We start from the raw sequence: 25,721 nt of genomic DNA on the forward strand, positions 1-25,721 counted from the left end.
ATTGCCGTTTTAGGAATTTTAGTTTTTGATCGAAATTTACTAAATAGGCTTGTTGAACCTTGGATCAACAGTAATCTAATCTGTGACCCATTCTAGGTTTTTTTTTGTTTTTTTTAATTGTATTTTCACATAGTTCGAATTTGGCCCAAGGACACTGGCAATTTTTACAAGAGAACCAGAGTTGATTTGTGTTTGGGCTTGGCGACATTGCGATTTGCCCAGAATCACAGGATGTTGAGCCAGGATTAGTACGTGGTTCCCAGTTCCGAGGCCTGTAGCTCTAGTCGATTGAGAGGGGTGCCCTACCTCTAGTCTCTCAGCATTGTCCTGAAGGACTCGGTTGGAAACCCTCCCTTCCCTCCCATGCCCAAAATGGCGCTGCTTCTTGCAAATACCCAAGTCTAGCCCATCAGAGGGTTACCCGGAGCTTTTGAAGTGCAAGCAGGCCTGTTGTCTGGCGTCGAGGCTCTTTTGTTCAATGCACTTTTCCATCTCAGATATCCAGGTCTCCAGCTACTTCTATCGAAGAAAAGGGTTCCAGCTTCGGGGCCTCCTCTGCGGCACTTCCAATCATTTGTTTGTTCCTTCACTGCGCATAATGATGCAGGCCATTAATCGTGTAATTTAGATAAATAAATCAGCTCGCGTTATTCGCGGAGTGTGGCAGGCTCCCTAATGCACTGGTTTGTTCTGGCCCCATGAATATAAATGCCGCTTGTTACTGCGAATTTGATTAAAATGAATTTCTCTCAGATGATAATTACATTTGCCATTTACTGATGGTGGTTGCGAAGTCATTAATTATAGCGGTGCGAGTTCCATCATTCGGGAACCTCATCTTTTATTACCGAAGGATAAGAAACTGGGACTCCAGCGCCGAAGTATGCACTGATTAGCCACTGTCTGGAAACCCGCTTCACGTTCTGTGAGAGGGTTTCAGTTGTCGCATAAAAATGCTGCAGCCATCACTGTTCACATAATGTATTGATAAAGCTGCTGTCCATTTAAATACTTGACAAATCGTATATGCAAATACTTAAATAGGCACGCGGAGGGATATAGGGACTCTCTTTAAAGGAGTCACCCAGTGTAGAAAAAAAATCTCTTTACCCAGGTCCTACGTCTCTTAGCGCCACCAACAAACGGCAGTACAGAATGGTCCTTTGATGTGGTCTGCCTGGGTTTTGAGACCTACTGTGACGTCATTCGCTACGGATGGCAAAATGGCCGCAGCAGTAGTTTGGCAGCAGGGCTGTATGCACGTATGTGGTACTTCTATTAATCAATCCGAGCCGAAAGCCAGACAGAAGCGTCAAATGAACGAGTGAGAGGTGTAGTAGCTGGTCTGTGGACTGTTAATGCACTGTGTCGCATATTTCAAAGAGGTCCGGTCTCCACTCTTTCCTAAGTTGGAGCAGCATTGGTGTGGTCTTGATGGACATGGGGATGTTCTTCCACATTCTGAATGTATATATGGATAAGACCTGTCTTTTTTTTTTTTTTTTCTTTTTTCTTTTTTCCTCTTAGCCTGCAGTCTGATGCTGTAGGTGTTCTGGGAACCACCACAGATGGTGAGCTTGTCTCCAAGTTGAGCAAGAGTGCTGGCCGCGATTCCTTTGTAAATGATTCAATTGGTTTTAAAGATGATGAAGGCTGGTAAAGGGCCAAAGGCGTTCCATCAGAATGGGGTTGATGTGACAATGTTTTCAGTCCCCGGTTGAGCCATTCGGAGGCGTGGTGGAAGGCAGTAATGGGTGCTAGTGTGGACTCTGAGTCCATGGAGAAGGGTGTTCCCACGATCCAGATGTGATGATAAGACCGCTTGAACAGCAGGAAGATATGGCTTCACTCTCTTTAGAAAAGCGAGCTGGTATCCAGCCGTCTGGCCTTTCTTTTACTTTTTGGCTTGGTTTATAACTGCTGATACACTTTTGCTCTCTACCCTCATTTATATTTCATTCTAGGCACTATGGGGCTGATTAGGACTGCGGGTAGACTGCCACCCGCAGGCTGTTGGTGGCGCTCTCCCCACTATCATAAGCAGCTGTTCCGCCTGCAAGATGATGATGGCAGGTGGTGTGCAGGTGGGCAGAAAGCCTGGCCGCCACGCATCGGATGGGCTCCTTGAGCCCGCCGGTGCTGCGGAGGGCCTCCCAATCCCTAGAATGGTGGCGGTGCCTACCAGGCACTGCCGTAGGGATTAGGATGGTCCCTCACTGCCAGCCTTTCCTTGGCGGTTCACCTGCCATGGAAAAGCTGGTGGGGATTGACATTGGGGGCCCGTATTGGGCCCCCTTCACCCTGGGATGTTTTCTTTGGGTGTGGAGGGCAACTGATTCATGTACCAAGTGACAGTCACTGCATGGTGCCCGTCACGTACTACAGGGATTTGTTACACATCCCTTTTTTCCATTGTGGTGGGTGCTGCCGCCAGCAGCACATGCCGCAATGGGAAAACCTGTACAATGTGACCACCACCATGGCAGTCTCATTGTAATTTGGCCTGTGGCACCCGACACTGTCGGGCGATCCCCATTTCCATTAGGGTGGCAGGCGGCCATCCTAATCAGGCCCCAAGTTATTTGAACCTGAGTATTTTGCCTAATCTAAATTTGGTGTTGCTTCAACAGAAGATTCGGTCTGGTTAAACTTACCACCTAAAATGCTTTCTTTCTCTCCATTACTCTATAATGTTTGTTTTTTGTGGCTGACCAGTTGTGAGTCATTAAGTCTTGGTCTTAGGGTGATATGTTGTTACTAGGGTGTATTCGTGATTGGAGCCATAACTTATCACTGCTGCCCCCAGCCTCTGATGCTAATGCACTCCAGTGGAATAATCTAGTTACTCCATTTGAATGCTTGACTTCAATGGTATAGAGTAGGAGAGTAGCCAGGATTCCTTCAGGAGCAGGTAGGGGGCTTGGATCTCAGATTGTGGCTAAAGTTTCTGCACTCCAGCAAGACGCCCATTTACAGCTAAATCTTTCAATCTCCTGAAAAGTATTAGATGTTTGTTTTATTTATAGGACGCAAATTAGGGCAAATAAAATAGGAAAGCACACACATGAAACAGACTGCTCTAGCTCCTTCTGAGACGGAGGACACCCCAAAAACAATAACGGTGCTTGCTGGCAAGAAACACCACAGCGCAAGTAACAAAGGGGCCTATGACCAATGTTATACTTTGGCAGAAGGTTTGCATGTAATACCTGGGACTCACTTTAAAGGAGGGAAACAGAATGCCAAACCACTTATTTGCGATTATCTGTCTGGTTGCTGAAAATGCAGCTTTGTTCTATCAGACGCCAGTCTCTGAGTTTCTTCAGGGTACAGAGGCGGCCTAAAACTGTATTTTAGTGTTAGATGTGAAAGAACACTAGGATTACCATAGTACACTTCCCTCTCCCATCCCCAGCCCTACGAGTTCAACTTTTTTGTCGCTGAAGGCTTTGCCATATTGAAAATACCCATAGTGAATAGAACAAGCCCCAGTAACGTTTATCCCTTTGATTACGACGTTCCCATCTCTCTCCTGTTGATATAATTCAATAGGCTAAATAGGAGCTCGAAGCTACTACAAAGTAGCCTATATTGCATCCAAAGCTCATGTTACATGCACTCTCGGGCAACTTGCTGCCAGAGATTGGGCCTTCAACAAAACAGACTCTGAAACACCTCTTGAGAAATGCACCCCGGATATGGAGTGTTATTCCTTAAACTTGAACTTTTAAGCAGGAACTACTACTCCATCACTATTTATCTCCTGAGGAGCCGTCCACACGAGTCCTGCGTGGGCCAACTGTATGAAAAATTGACATCACTGTTGTCCAACTAAACTCTCTCCCTCAAGTATACTTAATAATTTTTATGTGAATGTTTTGTTTACATTTTGCTTGTATATATCATATTTTGTGTAAAACTATGCCACTGATCACTGATATTTCTAAAGCACAGTCAATTCTGTTGGTCTAGTTTGCACTATATACATTTTGTAATAAATACAGTAGGTGAAGCATTTTGTTTAGTTTGAAGTCTCGCACTATTGTATACTATACGTTTTATGCATAAAAATGTAGAAGTTAACAGAAATCCTTTCTGTTTCATTGGAAATTGGGGACTTGCACATTTTACCTGTTTTCTAGTATCCATTTTGATTTTCATCCATGTATTGAAGTATTTCTTGTGGAAGTGGTTACAGTTGTCAGCTGTCTTTAATTTTTTGCTAACCACCAAATGTACCTGGAACCAGGGCCCATAATGTGGATGAGGTGGGGGCTACAAACCTGGACATAATTTGTGTGAAGTCTGGTCGCAGCTGTGATCTCTCGCTTGCTCCCTGCGACTCCTGTCACTCCCTCTGCGACCCCTGTCCTCAGAGGAGGCAAACATTTGCACATTCTACCTTACCAGCCCCAGTTCAGCATGCAGATGGTAAATTTCACTACTGCCTGTAATCCAGATTGTGGCCATTTGTCCCTCTTGTTTATGAACCAGAGGTGTGGCGGGGTATCTAGAATGCACTTTTTGTACAAACAAGCTGGGAGTGAATTTATTGACAATGGAGCTCAGCATCAATGGTTCCGCTCGACCTCTGACCGCCACTACCTTTTGCTTTTAGCATTCTAGGTACCTTCTCAGCTTGCTATTTGGCGGTGGTTGTTGTGATCAAATATTACCTAATGAACGAGCACCCAGTCTTCCGGGACCACCATAATTCCTCAAGGTAGGTCTCTTCTCAACTGGCTTGTCTTGTACTTTTGTTATTGTGTGTTAATTGCAAGATGTATTAATTCATGATCTGATCAGAGGGCTATCACATTATTACTCCTGAAAGATGATTTCTCTGAGACTTCTGAATGAATATACTATTCTGGAAGTCTTGTTGGTATCCTCACAGGATTTGAAACTGTAAAGGGAGCCCTCAAATTATTCTAAGTGGTCCCAACTCTGTTTTTATGAAGCTCCTCCCAGCACACATCTGGGGGAGGTCTGCTTTTAGGTGAGTGTCTTTTTTTTTCTCCATATTTTACACATGGACCTCCAATTAGAGGTGTTCTTGGGAAACCACTGCTATCCCTGGCTTGCTCTTTGGTGCCTGTGGCGACAACGTTGTTGTCGGCGTCTGTCGACATGAAGGCAGTACCAGGACCAGAATGGAAAAGAGGAATCTTTAAGCAGCCTTAGCTTATGGTAGTTTCCTTTTTTTTCTTCCTTTCCTCATTCCCTCAAGTGCAAATATGGTGCTGACGTGGGGGTAGGGATGGGGCTAGTCAGACTTGCGATTGTATTTATGTTGCAGTTTTTATAAAGCCCTGCATACTATCTTGTTGTAGCTCTGACCTATTTGTGTCGGAGTGCATATGGGGGAGAGTGCAATGATGTGTCAGTGAAATGATGAAGTCTTCTGGTCTGAATCCAGGTCTAATTAGATGGAGTGCCATGTCCAGGCCTCACTAGATTCAGCTGCATCCTTTGGGGGCTTGATTTCGTCTCTGGCATCTCTAATTACTGGTCAAAGGGTGCAGTCTGCCACTCCTGCTGTCCAGTGCATTTTGCTGAATTACTGCCTATGCTTTTTCGCATTTCAGCTGATGTAACCAATGATATTAGGCCACTCATTCACATTTTCAACTTTTTACTGCAATTTAAGTGTATTTGAATGTTGGTTGTACGCATCCCCAGAAAAGAAAAAAATAAGCAATGTAAACGAGTAAGAAATTGACTGCCCACCACAACTTAAGTTTTTGGCCATTATTACTATTCATATATTTTGTGAAATTTATGACCTGACCTATAAGCGGCAGCCTCCCTGATGGCAATTTCGTGTTTTGCGCCTAAAAACACACTAAAGGTGATGGGAGGGGTGCTTGCAATTTGCCTAACGACTGCCAATCGCTCTGGGTGGCATCCCACCCATTGTTCTTTTGTCCACCATGCCACCTTAGATTAGACCCAGCAATATGCAAATCCGTCTTGAGCCTGCACCAAAAGCAACAATGCAGCCAAAACTGCCGGACGAGGTCCTCTCTGAACCAGGACATTTGCAGTTTTGCCATGATTGGGGCTCCTCAGTCGGGTCGGTGTAGTTTGGTTCTGCCGTGTTCCTACTGGAGCTTTATCAAGACTGATTTACATATAGCTGGGTATAATCTGAGGTGGCGTGGTGGTCAAAACGACGATGGGTTGGAATGTTACCAGAGTACTTAGCAGTGGGTAGACCAATTGCAAGCATCCTCCCATCACCATTTGTGAGTTTCTTATCTCAATCCTAAAACCCAAAGCCCAATATTCTGAAATATGAATAGAAGGAGAACGTGATGGGGAAAAAGGGCTATTACCAGACCATATGGTCACTGTAGCTCTTAATGCATTTCCCATTCTAAATGTGTGTCTCTAGTGCATGGACTTTTGTGAATTGCTGACGTTTCCAAGAAGATGGGATTGGGATAGGTATTATATGGGGAGATAAAGAACATCAGTAATTGAGACTGGTGTCTCACCAAGGGAGGCAAGGCGTTGTGACCTTTTTGCATAGCTTCTGGGGTCATCCTTGCTAATGGTGTTTGAGGCCCTCAAAAATGTAGGCACACCTACAAGCTGAATTTACCGACCCCAGCATAGTTTACCTGTGCCTATTGCTTTGGTGATGAGCCCATAGCTGCGTTGCCATAGTATGGCTGCAGCGGGCAATGCTTCGAATTGGAATATAGTTGTACGGGTACTCCGTGTCTCGGGGTGTACCTGTTTTCCTGCAGAGAAGTACTCCTCAACTAAAAGTATTGCACCTCTGCTGAGAAGTGCTGCTGTTCTCTCACACTCTCTCACGTCAGTACCTGACCCTTCCTGTCATTTAAAGTACTGGGAAGACTGCATTACTTTTATTTACATTTCCTAAATAGATTGAGGACTCAAACCGGATGTTAGAATTGAGGCTCAGTACACTTTCTTCACATGGCTACCAATATAGCATGAAATAATCGTCAATCCATGCCAATACAACTCTGGGAGGCCAGTACAATTAGAGCCATAAAGCCTAACCAGTGCTTAATTTGTGCTGGTGTTTGGCACCTCCTTGCACTCCATCGATACAACCCCTCCCCTCTTTTCTGCCCTCCCTTTCTCCCACCTCAATGTCTCCTGCCCTCCTTTCAACCCTCTCATCCCTCCTCCCGATAAGTTTCTTTGCTTTTCTCCTCTGGTCGCTTTCTCTCCACCTTCCATCTTCCTCCCACCATCTTATTTTTTTTCTTCTTCTCTAAGCCTCCCTGTTCCTGCCGCAATTAATCTCGGGGTTCTGAGGAAGGGACAGAGGCGCCTGAAGTGGTCCCTGGCTTTCAAAACCAGCCTCCAAGGGCTCCAGCCCACTGGGGAAATGTCCGGCGCAATAAAAGGCCTGTCCAGCCTTACGGGTTGATCCCCCGGTCCTCAGTCACCTGATGCAGGTGGTCGGCCATCTTCATGGTCATGGGGTCTGGACGCTCAGCAATCCTTGGGCTTTTCTGTTTTGATGCAATGAATTGTGTTTTTGACCCTATACTTTTTGTACAATATTTGAGATACTTTTTGATGAGGATCATGCATGACCTTGCCATAGCAGGATTTCCTTCTAAATGGCTGTAATTCGGATCAAATTTATGAGACGGTAAAGGCCAAAAGGTTAATATTTCAGTATTGAAAAGGAGGCTCTGGGCTTTCAGGAAATGTCATAATGGTTCAATTGCATTTTTATAAATGTTTGACTCGGTCGCACACTTTTAAATTTAACCTGGGAGTAGTATCTTGACTTTCTGATTACATATTTAACCCCTAAAGATATTGAACTGATTTCAATTTCAACCGATCTAACATTTCTGGGTTAACACTAATGTGTGAGCAATTTACTGGTTCATTACCTCCCCCCAAAGTCTTATATCTTAACCATAAAATCGAATTACTTAACCTTAGGCGCCCTCGCAGATCCGACAACTGCTCCTTCTCTGATATGTTGCACACTAGTCCACAGCCAAAGATCAATATGTGCAATGTTGCCTTTTCTTCCTAAATTATCATTGTTCACTTTTTTCCCATCATGCAGTGCTTCTTCCTTGGCTTCCATATTCAGTGTTGTCCCGACAATCTGCTTCGGATTTCAGGTAAATTGCACCTTCCTTTTTTTATACAGTGTATTGAATTTTATGCATTAATCCAATTTCTGATGCCAGCAATGGCTTGGCCAAGGTTTCATTTTTATGTATTTGTGTATTGCAGTATCTCACTTTGCTCAATAGATAGCCATTGGAAAGCCACAGCTTTGCCACTTTACTGTCTTTAGCTGCAAAACATGTTTTGTCACAACCTTCACCCGAAAGTTTTAGAAATGGCCACACATATAAAACTGCATATCTCCGACTAGGAAACTTGTCCATGTTGTTAATACAACATGGACAAGATGGATATGATGTTAATCAATAAAACTATGGATTTTATTCTCATTGATAAAGGGTGAACTAGGGACCGGGACGGGTTAGGTACTAGGTCTGCATCAACACAGTCCCCTCACATCTGTATTTATAAAAATACTTAGAATATTCGTAGTGAGCACACTGGTGACTTCAATTGTTTGTCTCCCTAGCACATTGCAACTCTAAAGGGGGGGGAAGTGTGTAAAGTATAGCTGCATCGGTGACCTCTATCACTTTCTTACAAGAATGAAACATGAGTCTGACTCCAGAAAGGATGAAGCGGCTGGGAGGGAATGGGATATGGTCAGCAACATTCGTACATCACCTTATGTGAGCTAGATGTAATGCTCCTAGTGCCCAGTTGTCTGCCCAGACATGGCTCCCTTGCTCTCTGTACCCACAGGATCCAAGCTATGACAAGGCCAAAATCTGTCTGAGCTAGGTTGTGTTCCCTTCTGGGACGGTGTTCACCTGGCCGTGCAGGGTAGGCTGTTCCCATGAGTAACAGGGCAGAACTGATTTATATAAGGCGGGACCCTGTCTAGAGTGGGCCATTAGGCTAACAACGATAGGTTGGAATGCTTCCCAGAGTGATGTTAAGCATTCCACCCTGTTTGTATGTATGATTGATAAACTATGTTGCTACCGCTACAAGGTTGCTCATTGGTCTCATTATTATACACCTTACAATTCTCATTACACACCTTAGTATGTGTCTGTTTTGTCCTACTTGCGGATGTCAATGTGTATATAGTGAATATGAACATTTGTGGTGAAGAGCTATTAAAAAAACAAACAAAAAAAAAACTAGCTGCACAAGACGCCATTTTCACAAAATTGTGTTCTCGAGGCAGCCAGTCAGTATCAATATGTGGATCTTGAGTATTTAGGGAATAAACAATTTGTCTCCTACTTGATTAACTCATGGATGGTAGACGAGACCTTCCCATACCTAGAGGGATTCCCAAATATCAAGATGCGTGGGAAGCCTCACTAGATTTAGATAAGGTTTAGATAAGGGTTAAATCAAGTCCAGATGTCAAAGAGGAGATGCTCTGTTAGGTGAAGGTAGAATTTGCAAGTGTGGTGTCATGAAGTGAGCTCTAAACTACATTCTAGTTGGTTGTTTGTGGTTCTCTCCTCAACTGAAGTCCTTTTTTTGAACCTACTTTTATAAAAATGAGATTTTCTGGATGTGGCTTGTTCCATAGGTCGTTTCTTAAAAACATTTTTTAACTTACATTTTTTTAATGATAAATTAAGACCGCCATATTGAGTTGTGCGATATCGTTGTTTTACTGTTCAGGATGATTTTAGAGAATGTAGGTTTTATTGGCTGGATAGAATGAGTTTGAAACTTAGTTTATTTTTCCCATCCCCCATATGTTTTACTCTGTACCTTGTATATATGTCTTATTTTCAATAATAAAAAATTACTGAAATAAAAAAAAGAAACTTAGTTACACTGAGATTTATTTATCATTGTGTTGGTATTTTACTTTAAGAATTCTTGTTTAAAAGACCAAGATCTAAATAAACATATGTTTTTTAACTGAATGTTTATGGACAACAGTTGTTAATAACCAAGGCCTAAATGGAAGTGCAGTGATCTTTGGAGCAAAAGATTACATGCAAATTATTGGGCTCTCTAAGGGTTTCATGAATGGTGCATGCCTGTTTACAGGGCTCGAGTCGGGGGTACACGCAGGTACAGGGCGTCCCCCACTCTTTTCACAGGGTGGACGCCGTCCCCCCTGCCAAGAAGCTGGACCCCACAGAATAACGCTTAACGTGTCCCGGTGTAATTTTCAGACACCAGGACACGTTCAGCACGTGACGTCATGAGGTCATTTGCATATTGTCAGTCCCCCCATTTCTTTTTATAGTATTTGTTCCCTGCCTGCTTCACGTGGTTCACTGTGTTTTTTGATTGCATGCTATGCCACTGCTCCAACCTCATAAAACATCTGGGTAATGCTTAGAACTTCCCATGTGCCGCCACTTCGCCAGCTGCTGGCATTGCACAAGTAACAAATGCCCTTTCTTCTGCTCAATTCAGACACTCTGTTCATCACCACCCCCTTTTGTAAATCTTTCTTCCAGAAGAGCTGTCTTTGCAAACAAACCTGCGCTTCTAATCCTTCTAATGACTTGTGCGTGGGTTAGTTATTTATGACTTGAGTGCCAACAGGGAAGCGCTTCTTGGAAAGTCAGTCCAGTGATGAGCAATCGGAGGACTAAGTTTAGATTTCCCAGCGTTTTCTTTGCATATGTTATTTCGATGAGTTTTATAAAGCACAAAGCCCTTCTGTTTGTGCACTGATCGGTGTTTACCTCCCGTCGCCCAGGCATTCTCCCTAGGGTGACCAACCGTCCGTAAAGTTCACGGACCATCCGTTATTTTAGTATGATGTCCTTAAAGCACCGTAATGAGGGGGTCCCCAAATTACTGATGCCTTACAGATCTCATACTAAAATGAAATTGGGGAATTTCAGAAAGTATGCTGTTCCCCTGCAAGAGGCCCTATGAGTTTAAAAGTATTCACTCTGGCCCCTCGCACCTCTTTTTAGGTTTCGCCCTGGCCGTAGCACTGCGAAGCAGGTGCTCCGCCCAGGGCGAAATCTTATGTCCTACTGTATGGGGCTTCGTCCCGCCTCTGTCTTCCATTGGCTAGCTCCATAAATGGAGGCTAGCCATTGGAAGAGATTGGCTGTCAGTCACTATTTCCCCGTCGGAATGCGATTCGGGGGCGTTTCTGTCTTTTTTTAAGTCCCGCCCCCCTTGTTGCCGTGTGTCCCGGGCCGCGCTGTGATTGTCTGCCTACTGCCGGCCCGGGACACCCCCGTGACGTCATTCCCCTTGGCCGCGCTGTGATTGGTTGCCGGCCCGGGACCTGACTTATTTATAGGACTTTTGCCCTGAGTAAAGGTGCCCTGTCACTGAGGGCAGGGTCCATGCCTCGCACTTCGCTACAAAACAACATTAACAGGGGCTGCACTCATGGCTGCCCCGAGTTACCTTTACTGACATATTAAGAAAACATTGTAGTAATGAGTTCTCACGTTTGCCTCGCTTCAACCAGGAAAGACCAGAATCTATTTTCCGTTTCGTTTCTGCTTAATGAAATGACAGATGACAGAAAGAGTGAAACGATAAATACCGCGTCCTGCCAGGACGGTTAGTTCGTGTTAAACTGAGTAAAGGGGTGGGGTGTTGTATAACAGTCTTCTGGTTTGACCCTTGAATAGTTCCAGTCTGCAGGCGCAGAGATAGTGGAAAACCCCCTGTTGCTGCTCGGCCAGCGACAGTGTTTGCTGACCTCAGGCTGGCTTGTGCAGAGGTCCCGCTGCAGATTACCGCGTGCTTCGTCAGGCAGGATAATGCTGAATCTGGCTTTTAAGGGAGACACACACCGCGAGAACAGAACGTCAAGCCATGTTATGTATTCGTTACATTTATTATGCATCTGTTTTTAAACCTCTTTCAGCAAATGTGTTTTCTTTCTGTATGAATGGACTATTTGGATTTAAGATGAAAAGTATTATAAATGATGCTGTGAGGTCGAAGCTTCATTTTGTGGACATTGGCAGGGTGATTGTAGCTAGGTGTGGGGGTCCACTCCAGGCAGCACCATTTTTGAGAACAGTGTCCGGTGTCCCCAAATAAATTATAAAGGCGACCGCGGCCACAACGGGCCTCCAGTGCCGTGCCCGCGGCCCAGTAGTTTAAGCTTAAGTTCCATCCTGCACTCCTTCTGCCCTCACGCCCAACAAAAAAACCAAAATAAAAGACGATCAACATGTAGGTGGAGCCTAAGCCCCTCTTAATGCTGCTTCCTAAAGCTCATTTTCTGGTTATGCCATAAGGAATGGCATTAGATGCGCTGTCAAATCGCACCTACAAACGTAGGTCAGGTGCAATGGCGTAGGGTGCAAGGAGTTCGGGTGCAAGCGAGGCAAATTGACCTCTTCCTGCTAGACGATTAGTAAAATACAGCAATAAAGAGTTTTCCGTCGGTTCTGCTGCACCTATGATAGCCACGCCCCTGGTCTGGAGAATGCATTGTAAAAGAGCGCCTTCGCGCATATGTGGTAACAGTGGACTGTTCCGTCAAAGAAAGAACAAGCCCTGGGAATAAGGAAAGTGCTGCAGAGACCTGTTGTGTAGCATTGGACTTTAGCTAATGATATGTGGTCATTAATGTCCGTGCAGAGGGCATGCGCCTCTTAGTGCCTTCTATTCATTTATCTGTTCATACAATTTCCATAATTTGCTGATGCAAGATTGGTTACAACAAAATAGCTTCGTAGCAGTCTGCCATGTCAATTGAAGAGCCGCGAAATTCAAGGAGTAGGTGAGTTTGTTCAGTCACTACTGTGCTTATACCTATAAATTGTCCAGGCACAGCATGTTAGTTGGGGTTGATATCATTTAAAAGCAGGGGGTCTGTGTGGTGGGTAGGTGCGTGTGGCTCTGTGTGTGTGTGTGGCTCTGTGTGGTTCTGTGTGGTTCTGTGTGTGTGGGTGCAAATGCAATAGAAAACGCATTTGCGAGAGATTAAGCTATTGGCATCGTAAATGACAATGCCATTTATTTATCGGTTTTCAAAAATAACACATAAATAAAACGTTTGTCATTTACAATGCCAATAGCTCTAACTTTTGCAAAGGCGAAACCGTTGCATTGTAAATGCTTGTTTTTTTTTTAAGTCCGATTTGTTTTGGTTAATTGGAGACAGAAAAATATGTTTTGGTAAAACATGCAAATTATGTGGCATATTACGTGGGAAATAGAGAAAATAAAGTTTATGTGGAGAACACTGCAGTCACAGAATTGCCTAAATCCACTGACTACCACAATTGCCCATTGATTTGCTAACCATTTATTTGTGAAAGGTAAGCAATATCTAAATATTCTAATTCCAGTCAGTGCCTATTGTTACTTTCACTTTGAAGAAAACAGCTTTTTAAGTTATCTTCCTGAGGATACACCTGTAACATTTAATGGGGTCCTATACTGACATCTCGAGGTTCTAGTGACGTTTACAAACCACTTGGTCTTCGGAACTCCTGGTTTATAATGTTACCAGAACCCCTCAATGGTACTATTGGGTCATACTGCATGTTACAAGTTATTTTTTTGTTTAATAATTTTTTATTAAGTTTTCAGAAAAAGAGAAACATTATTAGTCAAATGAACACATTATGAATAAAATATAACAATTAATATATAAGAGAAAAACATGAGCAAATTCAAAAGAGGAAAAGGTAAGAAGAGGAAGAAAGAAAAAAATAGGAAGAAAGATAGAGGAGGAAAAGAAAAGGAGTTAAAAGGCATAAAAGAAAGTTTGAAATTAAGATGCAGGTGCATGTGTAGAAAGATAAGAAGTAAAAGGTAGCCAAAGTAGGTCAGATTTAATTTTTTAGGTAAGAGGAGAAACAGTAGCAATTCTGTGTTCGTCACAAATATAGTTCCACCAGGTTAATAATGATAATTTAGAGTTATCTTTCCAACAGGACAGAAGCACTTTAAATGCTAGAGCAATAAATAAATCAAACTGCAAAGAAATATGATTAGAAACATCAAAATCGGATGAGGAGGAATCTATAAACATTTTGTATTGATAACAGACTATTACATTGAAATATTTTCATACATTAGGCCAAATAGATTGCCAGAACTTCAATACATTAGAACAATCATAAAGTTGATGAATTAAAGTCCCAGTGGACTCAGAACAAGACCAACATAGGGACGAGGAAGTAGGGGATATACAAACCGGGGTAATAACAGCTCTACTATAAATAAAGTATAGGGATTGAGTAATATGTGCGACAATAGAAGTTTTAAATAACTTGAGCCATAATTTATCCCAAGAAGAGATAGGAAGTGACAAAGATAAGTCTGCTTCCCAGAGTAATTCTACATGGGATTTAGGTTGTTCAATAACGGGTGATAACAACATTTTATAAATAGAGGCAGCCCTAGGCCTATGTTCCTGAGAAATACTGTATAAAGGTGAGGGTGAAGTGAGTAAGGGAGAAGCTAAAGGGAAATTGTTAGAAGATAAATAAGACTGCAAAGCTTTTGATCATAAAAAAGATACTCATTAAAAAATCCGGTAAATTCTATTGTAATTGTGATTCATGGACTGGAATAACAGAAATATGCTGGATTAATTGATGAATACAAATTATTCCCTTCTCGTGTTTATAATAAAATGATTCACGCTTATATTTGATAAATGTATTATACCAGAAAGTGGAAGTAAAAAAAATTTGATATAAATTTAGACCATCAGAAAAAATATTATATAATTGTTGGGAGTATTTTAAAATAGGATTATCCGATATGAAGGTGCCATTAGACATATATATTATATTTCAAAAAGCAAAATCTTTTAATAGGGAACGCTCAACAATCCTACGTGGGATAGGGATATCAGCAGAATCATAAGTTAAGACAAAAAATTGACGTATTAAAAATGCAGAATGATAGGATTTAAAATCCAGAAAATGCATATCAACTTCTGTTTTGGGACGTTTAAGTTTCATAAAAATGCGGGGTGTTTGTTATTCCATAAAAAGTTTATACAAATAGAATTAATCTGTGAAAAATATAAAACCGGGATCTGAAAAGGTAACATGGATAATGTATAAAGGACATGGGGCACAATCATCATTTTAATAGTATCTAATCTACCCCACCATAACAAATGAAGAGGAGACCAAGAAAGGAGTGAGTGTATTTTGGTAGTTATTGCATTAAACATGTAAGTTATTGTGGTAGTTAAGGTAGAAGAAAACCAAATCCAAAGTATTTAATTTTTGCGGGACACAAGGTAAAATTTGTATTATTAAACCTATATTAATAGCAGAGAGAGTTCATCCAAAAAAGGAGGAAGGGAGGTTGTGGGATTCGACATATATACCACAATATCAGCGTATGCTGATAATTTAGTTTCTTTAGAATGGTGTTAAACCAGAAATAAGTGAATTAATTTGAATGTGCTCAAGGAAAGGTTCAAGACCTAAAACAAATAAGGGTGAGAGGGGGCAACCCGGACGTGTACCTCTATATAACGGAAAGAATTTAGAAAATGGTCATTTACTAAAATACTAACACGGGGGAAAAGAATATAAGAGTTTAACATAAGAAATTAAAATTTGGACCAAAACCAAACCTTTGAAGTGTATTCAATATAAATTGCCAGTTTATATGATCAAAAGCCTTCTCAGCATCTAGGGACAATGCTGCAAGTGGAGATTTGTACTTCCTCCCGAAGGAGATATCATTAGCAAACATGCGAGCATTGTCAGCAGCCAATCTGTCCTTAACAAGCCCAGCTGATCTGTTTTAACCAATAATGGAATAATAATCTCGAGTCGGGAGGCAAGGATTTTAGCAAATATCTTACAATCCTAATAAATTAATTAAATGTGCTTATCATTTTTACAGAGGGAATGGTCTTTATCAGGCTTGGGAATAAGGACATTCAGGGCCTCTATAAATGAGCCAGAAGCTTTAAAATCAGCAAGAAATGAGTTGAAAAAGGCCCGACGTTTGGAGCAAAAATAGAGGAATAAGTAGAAACAAATTCAACAAAAAGACCATCAGGACCAGGTGCTTTAGGTTTTATTAAGGATTTAATTGCATCCTTTATTTCTTGAAGAGTAACTTCTCTTTCTAGTAATGCAAATTCATCAGGAAGCGAAGGGGGCTTAGGTAGGAACAAAAGAAGTGTGTAAATTTTTGATTATAGGGATTCCTATCCTCAAAATATGATTGGTAATAATCCTGGAAAGCAGTAGCAATAAAATCATCAGAGGATGCTAAATTATTAGTGGATTTATTTAGAATAAAACCAATATTTTTACGTTAAATTTAATTTTTAACTAGTTGGCCAGCATCTTGCCAGCTTTATTTTGACCCCTGTGATGCTTACTTAATTTTAAGGACATTACACGCATCAATTGTAGCAAGCTTGTTAAGAGCAGATTTGGCCTTAATTCATGAAGAACAGAGGAAGATCTTGAGATAAAATAATTGTTTGAGCAGTTTGAGTTGTTGTAGTAAAGTTGTATACTTGGCCTTAGTGGTTTTCTTTTTTGCCTAATATGCAATAGTAAAGGCACGGAAGGAAGACTTAAAGGCATCCCAGTTATTAGGAATGGGAGTGTTCAAAGGATTATTAATAGTAAAAAGCTTGTTAATTAAAGTAGTAGCTTCGGTTACATAAGCAGTGTCTGTTAACAAAAAATTATTACGTTTCCAACAACCAAATTTAGGAGAATTCAGGAAAAGGAAAAGAACAAATAACGGGAGCATGATCAGAGATTAAATATAGGTCCAATTTCAGAGGATTGAATAGATGGGAGTAAGGGTTTGCTAACCAAAATATAATCAATTCTAGAACGAGTATGATGAACATTAGAAAAAAAGTAAATTCAAGGGAATCTGGGTTACAGGTCATCCAAACTTGATATAAGGACTGTAAGGCAATGGCAGATTGAAATGATTTATGGGTTTTATCAGGATTAATTTTACATTCAGATTGTCTAGCTGAGAATGGGTCCAACCATTGGTTACAATCCCCAGCAACAACCATATTTGGGCTATCAAGTGAGGAAAGTAAAAGGTTAATACTATTCCAAAAGTCGGGGTCTGGTTTACAAGGGCCGTAAATATTCAATAAGACAAGTTCTTTATTTTGAATAACAACCTTTACCATTACCCAGCGTCCATCACTATCACATTGTGTGGATAACATTTGTACCTGTAAAGATTTATGAAATAGTATAGCTACACCACCCTTCTGATTAGAGGCTAGAGAATAAACCGCTTGACCCTCTCATTGTCTTCAATTTAAGCGATTATATATCATTACAATGCGTTTCTTGAATAAATGAAACCTGAGAATTCTGTTTAGACAAGAGTACTTTTTTGAATTTGTGACTGGATTTCCAAGACCACGAACATTCCACGTAACAATATTGCACATAACTGAAGGAAGGGAGGGAAACACATGGATGAAGATGATGCACTTCAGGAGAACTGGAAGCAGAAAAACACCACTTATTAAATGAATACAATAAACTAAATGTAAGAACACATAACAATAGGCACATGCATCAATCTACATATTGTCAAAAAGAGAAAAACAGAAAAGAATAGATGAAGAAAAGAGGATATGAAGGAAAAAAAGTAGATCAATGAAAGAAATCCAGATCTAAGGGAGAGAACGAAATAATCATGGAGCGTAACTGCACCGAGAACAGATGGAACAGCAAAGGAGCAAAATTAAGAAATAGAAGTAACAGCCATAAATCTATTTAGAGAGAGATAAGGGAGAGAAATTAAAGACTTTGAGTAGAACTATCCATAGAAGATGAGACTGAGCAAGAAAGACCTCAATTTGACAGCGTCATCAAATGAGCGGGAGAAGTCGTTATGAGTAATATTACACAAACAAGGATGTAAAATGCCATAAAGAATATTTATCTGTCATCTGAGGACTAAGTGCGAGAAATTCCTTCCTTCTGGCATTGGTGGCATTGGAGATATCTTGAGAGAGAAAAATTATTTGACCAGCCCAAACAAGTCGACGTTTCACCTTTGCTGCCTGTAAGACTCGCATAAGGTCTGTGAATTCCAAAAATAGCATTATAAGTCCTCTAGGTCAAACAGTTCTGTTGAAGATGGCCCAAGCGATGAGCACGTTGGATATTCAGTGAAGGGGCTAGTGACAGATCAAGGAGCTCTGACGTAATTTTTAAGAAAAAGGAGAATGTCTGGACCTTCCAAATTTTCTGGTAAGCCATAAAATCAGAGATTATTGCGTCTATTGTGATTTTCTAGGTCCTCTGTGTGAAGCTTAAGCCGCTGAACCTCTTGCTCCAGAATAGGAATTTTGATAGAGACAGCATGTAGATCACTAATACGTTGCTCCATAACAAATACCTTTGCTTTCTTTGTGATCCATCTATCTTCAATTTACTGGAGTTTGCCCTTGGTAGTGGACATAAAGGCATTCAACCCCCTCACCTCATCAAGAATAGAATCAAGGACAGGGTTATGTGACGAGAAACTGGGTGAAGGGGGATCATTCTTAGCCCTTTTAGGTTTTGTGCCAGAAGAGGAAGCTTTACCATGAGAGGGGTTGTCACTGGCCATCGTGGAACGTCAAGAAGGATGAAAAATCACTTTTAATGGAGACCGCAATCTGCCCATAAGCAGAAAAAAAGTACATTTTCCTTCTCTGTAGGAGACTTAAAGAGGACAGCAGTAGGTTTAAAGTAATGAGTCAGAGTTCACATGAAGACACTGCTGACCCACCAATAAAAGCTCTCAATATGGCTAAACGTAGTAAAAATTAAGTGAGGATACAATCTCAGCAAAATTCATGAAAGCGCATTCCTGAGGGAATGGCAAGAGATAAACATCTCAAACTGCAGGGAAAAAAATAGTCCAAGTAGCAGGCAATTATGCATATTTTTGCAGGATTAGTGTGTGCTAGTAAAAAGATAGAGAAAGAAAGAATTATATGGAAAGCGCCGGTTTTACCTCAGTAGGAAGTCTGAGATGATGAGCGGCAGGCACAAAATGGCGACCGCTCGTGTAAAAGTGAGGAAAAAATTACCGTCCCTGTAATTAGCACAAGCAGGAGTAGACAAGAGAGAAAGGGCTCCAGCAGTTGCTCCAGTAGATCTGATTCATCGGGAAGGCTTCCATTTCTCTCGAGCGCCGCAAATAATGGCTGAAAACAGTTAGTGAGCTCCGTGATCTAGCGGAGCTCAGCATGAAGTCGCCATCTTGAGTCTGCGTGAGACCACACACCCCTTGCACTTCTCTTTTAACCCCTTGGGCGTGGCCGCGAATCTGCGCCTGTGCGGCAGAATCGCGAGTGGGCGGGTTCATGACGGCCCCCAGCCGTCATCAGCACACGCCCACCGTAGTGCATGATGGCTGGGGGCCGTCATCAGCATCGAAGGGGTTAAACTGTAGGCTGAGGCTGCTGCAGCCCCTCCCAAACCTCGCACAGACTGTGGACTGGCCCATTGTCATTCTGGGACTGTAGCTGATTAGCACGTGACGTATAGAATGACAATGGGCCCTATTGTAGTGACAGCGTGTAGTGTGCCTTTTCCTACATCAGACTAAGTCAAGGCATTCTGCTTTTGTCTTGGTGCCATGCTGGAGAAAATAAAAATAAAATAACTGTTGGTGGCATAGCATTCATTCGTGCAAAACCTCCATCTATAGGTAATTTACCACATTTTCAAGGTGGATATTTGTGAACGGTAGAAGTGATCACCACTTTTAAAATATTGTTCAGTTTCTGATGTCCCTGAAAATATTATCCCTTAATAAATATAAGGTGCAAGGTGAAAGAATTTGGAGTAAAAATGAATAAAATAGGCTATTCAGCAAAGTGCTTCTTAATGTCATGGGACTGGAACAGAGTTTTCACTGTACATTTAAAAGTAAGATTTAAACCTACAAATAAAAAAATACTATAATGTTTGTTACATTAGCACAAATCTTGATTACAGAAAGAGCCTGATGTTGCTTGGCAAGGCTGCGGGCATACCGAAAAACTGAAGTGCACGATTGTCTCAACCTTATGTAAATTTATTTTGACTTGTACTTATTTTGGTTGTCTATTTACTTACTTATATACTATTGTGCGACTTCCTCTGATATGTCTGTAAAACGTACATTTTATCCCAAATTTTTGTCCTGAATTTTGACCTTCTGTCCTGAATTTTTGTCCTGAATTTTGACCTTCTGTCCTGAATTTTTGTCCTGAATTTTGACCCTTTGTCCTGAATTTTTACACTGACCGTCCTAGATTTGCACCCATGCCAGTTGGTCACCCTAGTTCTTTAGGCCTAGATGTATCAAGCCTTTTGCGATTCCTTAAGGCCGAAATTCTGCGAATTTCGGCCTTAAGGAATCGCAAACGGACATTTAGCATCTTTTGGGATGTATCACACATTAGCAAAATAAGGAATCGCAAAAAATTGCGATTCCTTATTTTGCTTATGCATTTAAGGAATCGCAATTTTGCGATTCCTTCGATGGCATGTATGATACTTTTTTAAATTGCGAATTTGGGTTAAGGAATCGCAAATTAACACCAATTTGAGGTTCGTGTTAATTTGCGAAATCCTTTAAAAAAACAAAATATGACTATTTTGAAGGTGGCATGTGACACACATACATGCCCATAGGGCATGTATGTGTGCCATATGCACACACATGTAAGTTTCAGGGGTGCAGCAGGGTGTCCATGAGACACCCCTGCACCCTTGAAATAATTCTCAAATTGCGATTAGCAAATTGCGAATTCGCAATTTGAGAATTACTGCACAATCATTCCTATGGGCCTCCTGGCCCATAGAAATGAATGGGAAAATTATTCCTTAATTGCGATTAGCAATTTGCTAATCGCAATTAAGGAATTTTAAGGAATCGCTAAAATATAGCGAAATTCTACATACATACCATTTTGCACTTCTCAAATAGCGATTCCTTAACAATCGCTATTAGAGAAGTGCAAAATGGTTTCTTGATACATCTGCCCCTTAGTTTCTTAGTCCTGCATGATCCAGGCACCTCACAGGGCGCCAAATCTGAGGAAAAAATCAAATTTAAAAAAATTGATGCTGGGGAATGAAATTATGCTGGTGTGCGCTGTGAAACACCGGAAGAGGCGAGGGTTGATGGGGTCTCAGAGCAAGCTGAGTGAAGGCTGTCTCTGATTTAAGTTTTGGGAAAAGACCGAGAAAAGAAGTCCATGCATCGATTCAGTTTACCATGTTTTTGGGGATGATGCGAACTGCTGGCTTGCGGCCGACTGTAAGTGTTTGTATCTGCGCATGTGTGTCTGCACGTGGGGGGGGGGGGGGGGGGGGAAGAGTGTCTGCACGTGGAAGGTGTCTGCGCATGGGGGTGTGTGTCTGCGCATGAGGGTGTGTCTGCGCATATGGGTAGGAGGGGTGTCTGTGACTGGCGGGGTGTCTGCACATGTGGGGGAGTGTCTGCGCCTTGGGGGGTGGTGGTGTCTGCATGCGTGGGGGGGGGGGGGGGGGGTAGGGGGGGGTTGTCTGCCGCCATGTGTCTGCTCGCGTGTGTGTCTGCAAGAGACTTTAGAGAACTTTGCTCGCCAGTCAGATCGCCCAATGCTGACGACTGCATTCTGCACGACTTGTTTTTTGGCAAAATGGCAGTGTAAAAAAAAAACCTGTGAACTCCTAGGTTTTGCAGCAAACTTTCTAAAAACCTATGTGGTTAATTCAAATTGATCAATTTAAAATGTATTGTCGAGCACCAGTGATTAAATGAATGTATGCACTTTGATGCATGGGTTACTATTCCGCCCCTTTAGGTTTCAGTTTTCAACTCTAGGAAAGACCTCCACATCTCATACAATTTATTAATTTATGCGGTTTTAAATAGCGCGCACCCAGAGGTGTCAGAGCGATTTACAATAAAGTTAAGTAAAATTAGATCAGACATTACAGGCAACATGTTAGAGGTGATATGACGTGTAACTATTAGATTCCTTCAGAGCGAGTGTTACATATTTACAAAATATAGTTGAACTAAAAAGTTAGCTGGTGTAGCAATGTAGCGAGAAGTGTCTGCCTCGTTTCCTTGGACAGTCTGCTCGGTAGAAGCCCTGAATCTACAGTGCTGTCACGTGCGTGCGTAATGTGCGTGTTTCTTTCGCATTCCAGTGCCACGAGTCCTCCATTGCCATCTACAGCAGCATGCGGAACCAGAGACTGCTCAACTGGGTCATGACGTCATCCGTCTCCATGTTGTTCTGTTTGGTGATTTACTCCCTGACAGGTAAGGCACATCTACACTTTATTTATTTTTAACAAACGGAAAAGTGTATTGTAAATTGTAATGTGGGCGTTCATTGGAAAGGGCAGCGTGTGTGACCTATTCGTCACATACATATATATACAATACATTTGCACTTAGTAACATCAGTTTATTTTCACGAGGCTGTACATTACATTGCCCATTGCAATGCAAAAAAAATATATAAAGGGTGACAAAAATGTGCTAAGGGAGTACGTATGATTGCATTGGAAAAAACTGATCTTCTAGGCCCCAGCCACCTAATGCAAGCCGCGCAAAAATGCCTGCTTGGTCCATGTAAGATCCAGCTTGAGCGCCATTTTAATTTTGAAGACTGCAGTATAATATTGTGTCTCGCAACAGTGTAGATTGTCTTCATTTCATGGTGTTACAAAACAATTAGGATTTCGGCCGTTTCTACCTGTGTAATGCTATTGATACGCAATAACAACCTACCTGCAACCTTCCGGTTCAAAAATATATAAACTGTGCCAAGAGGAACCTTTTTTGTGGGAGTAAAAAGCTTTCATTTTGCTATTCCGGGGTACTTAAAAAAAAAAAAAAAAAAAAAAAAAGCTGAAATAGACACCTACTTTTTTTGTGTAAATATTTTATAGATTATGGTGGTCGCTATTCAGCCACTGAGTAAATAGTGAATTTTCTCAGCTGTTTACCTGGCTGCTGGCTAATAGTAGAGATTCTGCACTGTTTAGGTAGCAGCCGTGCAACTAGCAGAAAACTTCACAATGTACACGTGCATCGCCTAAATGATCTTATGTTCTGCTTTGCTGGCAGCCATCCAAAAGTAAAGAAACTTAACAATGTACCTGCCCTGTGCCCAAGTATCAGACATTGTGTACTATGTGGCTGGTGGTCACGCAAACCGAAAAGAAACGTCACTATTCTCCTAGCCAGTGGCAAAATGGCAACCATTAAGCACTATTTGTCCAGTAGCCTGGCAAATTGCCAAGAAACCCCCCTTTTACCCGGCTGCTGGCTACATAACAGAAAATACGTACTATTTGCAAATGGGAAATACATTTATCTATTTACCCGCTGCTGGCTAAATATGTACCATTTGGCTAGTTGCCTAGCGCATAGCAAATAAACACTCATTGCTTACCTGACCATTGACTAAGTAGCATACATTATCTGCTGTTTGGCCAGCAGCCGTTCCAATATCAAAGGAATATCAGTATTTACCAGCCACCTGGATCAATGGACTGTAAGCACAATTTGTTCAGTAGCTGTAAAAACATCAGCCATTGAAATATCAGATTTTAAGTGGCACTTAACAGAAGGTACAACTGCAAACCAGGAGTGAACACAGTTGGCGCGCGTCTCCTTAGGCAAGTTCATGCCCAAACTGGCTTAAATGCAGTTTGCATCCGAACAGAACTAGCCCATAGGTCTGAAGGGCCCAATAGCCAATTTAAGTGATGTTTTGAATGCTGCTGAGTTAATTTGAAAGACATGGCTCGGAAAGCCAATCCATTATTCCAAGGGCCAAGACGCAGCACTTGGAGGCTCTTTGTGGAGCGAAAACCTATTTCACAAATGTTCCTTTAAGTTTACCTAAATGTAGTGTTTTAGTATGCTTTCTATTTGGCACCATATGACCTGCTCCTATGTAGTAGAACCGTTCGCAGATTCCTTTGTAGTTGGAATGTTTAGGTGGGAGGATTGACTTTTGATGCTGCCCACCAGCCAGCGTGTTCCAGGGTGGCTGGTCTCAGTTTTCTAATTGATTAACCTGCATCTTTACTCCACCATCTGGCACCTTGGTGAAACAATCATTACAATGCGACTGTTACCACGCATTACCATTACAACGCAGCTGTTACAACGCAGGTACTGTTACCACGCATACCATTACCACGCAAGATTTTTACAGTGCATGTGCCTTTCCCACGTATGGCTTTTGTACAGTACTGCATGGTAAAGGCATATGCGTTTTAAATGGATTTTTAGGCAAATATTCATCTCCTAGGTGTGTGTATATATATGTGTGTATATGTATGTATGTATGTGTATATATCAGGGGTCTCCAACCTTTTCTGTGGTGAGAGCTACTTCTGATCAGTAAAAATCGTCGTGAGCTACTAAATGCCGAGCAACTCGCGCATTTTTCTGAGACATCCCCCCCACACCTGGCTTCATTGACTTTAAGCCGAATTATTGGTGTTCTTCAGGGAAGACAAGGTAACACTTCCCATATAGGATCACAAACCAAAGAAAACATGTCCAACCACTCACGGTACACATGCCATAGCTTGCTGACAATGTAGATAAGTGCTTCAGTGAAGTAAGTGCTTCAGTGCCACACATTGGATTAGTAAGCGCTAGAATAGATAGAATGCTGCAACAGAAGGCCTCCCCTTACTTCATTATCAAATAAAGTAAAATAAACAAAGAGAGAAAAGTTATGTTACAAGTGAATACATATTACTTTTTTATGCTTGTGCCTTTGCAAACTATTAAAACAGAGGTCAAATGGCCGGTATTTGGAAGCCACCCTAGTTTCACTATAAAGGATTTCACTCAGTTCTATAACACATACTTCAACTCTGCAAAGTCCAGAAAATGCATTGCCATAGTTCTTCACTCTGTTCAGCACAGCAACATACTGTCTGCTAAGCCTTGCACTCTCTGCCCAGTCTTCTACTTCCAGAAATCCAACTCCAATCTCTTGGCAGCCTTTTATTTAATCAAAATCATAATTTGCAGTCTATTTTACAAGGGCTTACTTTGCAGTCTAGCTTTCACCCCTAACTCAATTATGTTCTCACACAGTCCTGCACTTCACAGATTTGAGATGCCAGCATTGTCTGCATCCTACACTAAGCACATCCCCATTTTCTCAAAAGCCATTCACTAACAGTACAGCTGTCCTCTGCTCACAATTGCCACATACCCCTCAGGCACACAGGTGTAAACCTCTTCAAAAAAGGTTTTGAATGTGAGGGCATCAATGTGTCTGTGTACAATCCCAGCCATGGTGCTTCACCTGCTCAAAATGTTGAGGGCTACCAGTGCATATTTGAATTTATTCTACTTTTTCATCTCAAAAACCATTCTGCTCTGCCTGTTAATTTTGGGTGTGTGCACTGCTAACACAATGTCTGATCGGTCCCTACTCATCTGGAGCCTGTGCCTTACTGCAAAAGTAGGAGATTGCAAAGTAAACATTTAGTTTTCCTTCTCACATTGTGTGGCATGAATTTTGCAGTCTGGACTTCAAAAAGCAGACAAGAACAAGGGACTCCGTCTTTGACTGGTGGCAATGCCCTGTTTCTGCTTGTTGATACATGTTGTGCAGCATAAGGGAAATATGCAAAGCAAGAGGCACAGAGCCTTCATGTTTCAAAAAAATATACATTCATTTATTATGTTGAGTGTTGCCA

The 25,721-nt window shown here is 41.7% G+C and overlaps 1 protein-coding gene across 2 annotated transcripts in view; it reads left to right on the forward strand.

The window, feature by feature from the left end:
- The window catches only part of SLC38A8 (solute carrier family 38 member 8), a 332,753-nt gene that overhangs the window by 229,422 nt on the left and 77,610 nt on the right, over positions 1-25,721 (forward strand). For both annotated transcript variants that reach the window (XM_086949847.1, XM_086949848.1), the window contains 3 exons: positions 4,619-4,723; positions 8,075-8,132; positions 22,185-22,299. In XM_086949847.1, the coding sequence (XP_086805973.1) occupies positions 4,619-4,723; positions 8,075-8,132; positions 22,185-22,299 (278 nt within the window). The remainder of the gene's footprint in view (positions 1-4,618; positions 4,724-8,074; positions 8,133-22,184; positions 22,300-25,721) is intronic.

The sequence above is a fragment of the Lissotriton vulgaris genome, unplaced genomic scaffold (assembly GCF_964263255.1).
Source record: "Lissotriton vulgaris unplaced genomic scaffold, aLisVul1.2 SCAFFOLD_912, whole genome shotgun sequence".
In the NCBI taxonomy this organism is placed as follows: Eukaryota; Metazoa; Chordata; class Amphibia; order Caudata; family Salamandridae; genus Lissotriton; species Lissotriton vulgaris.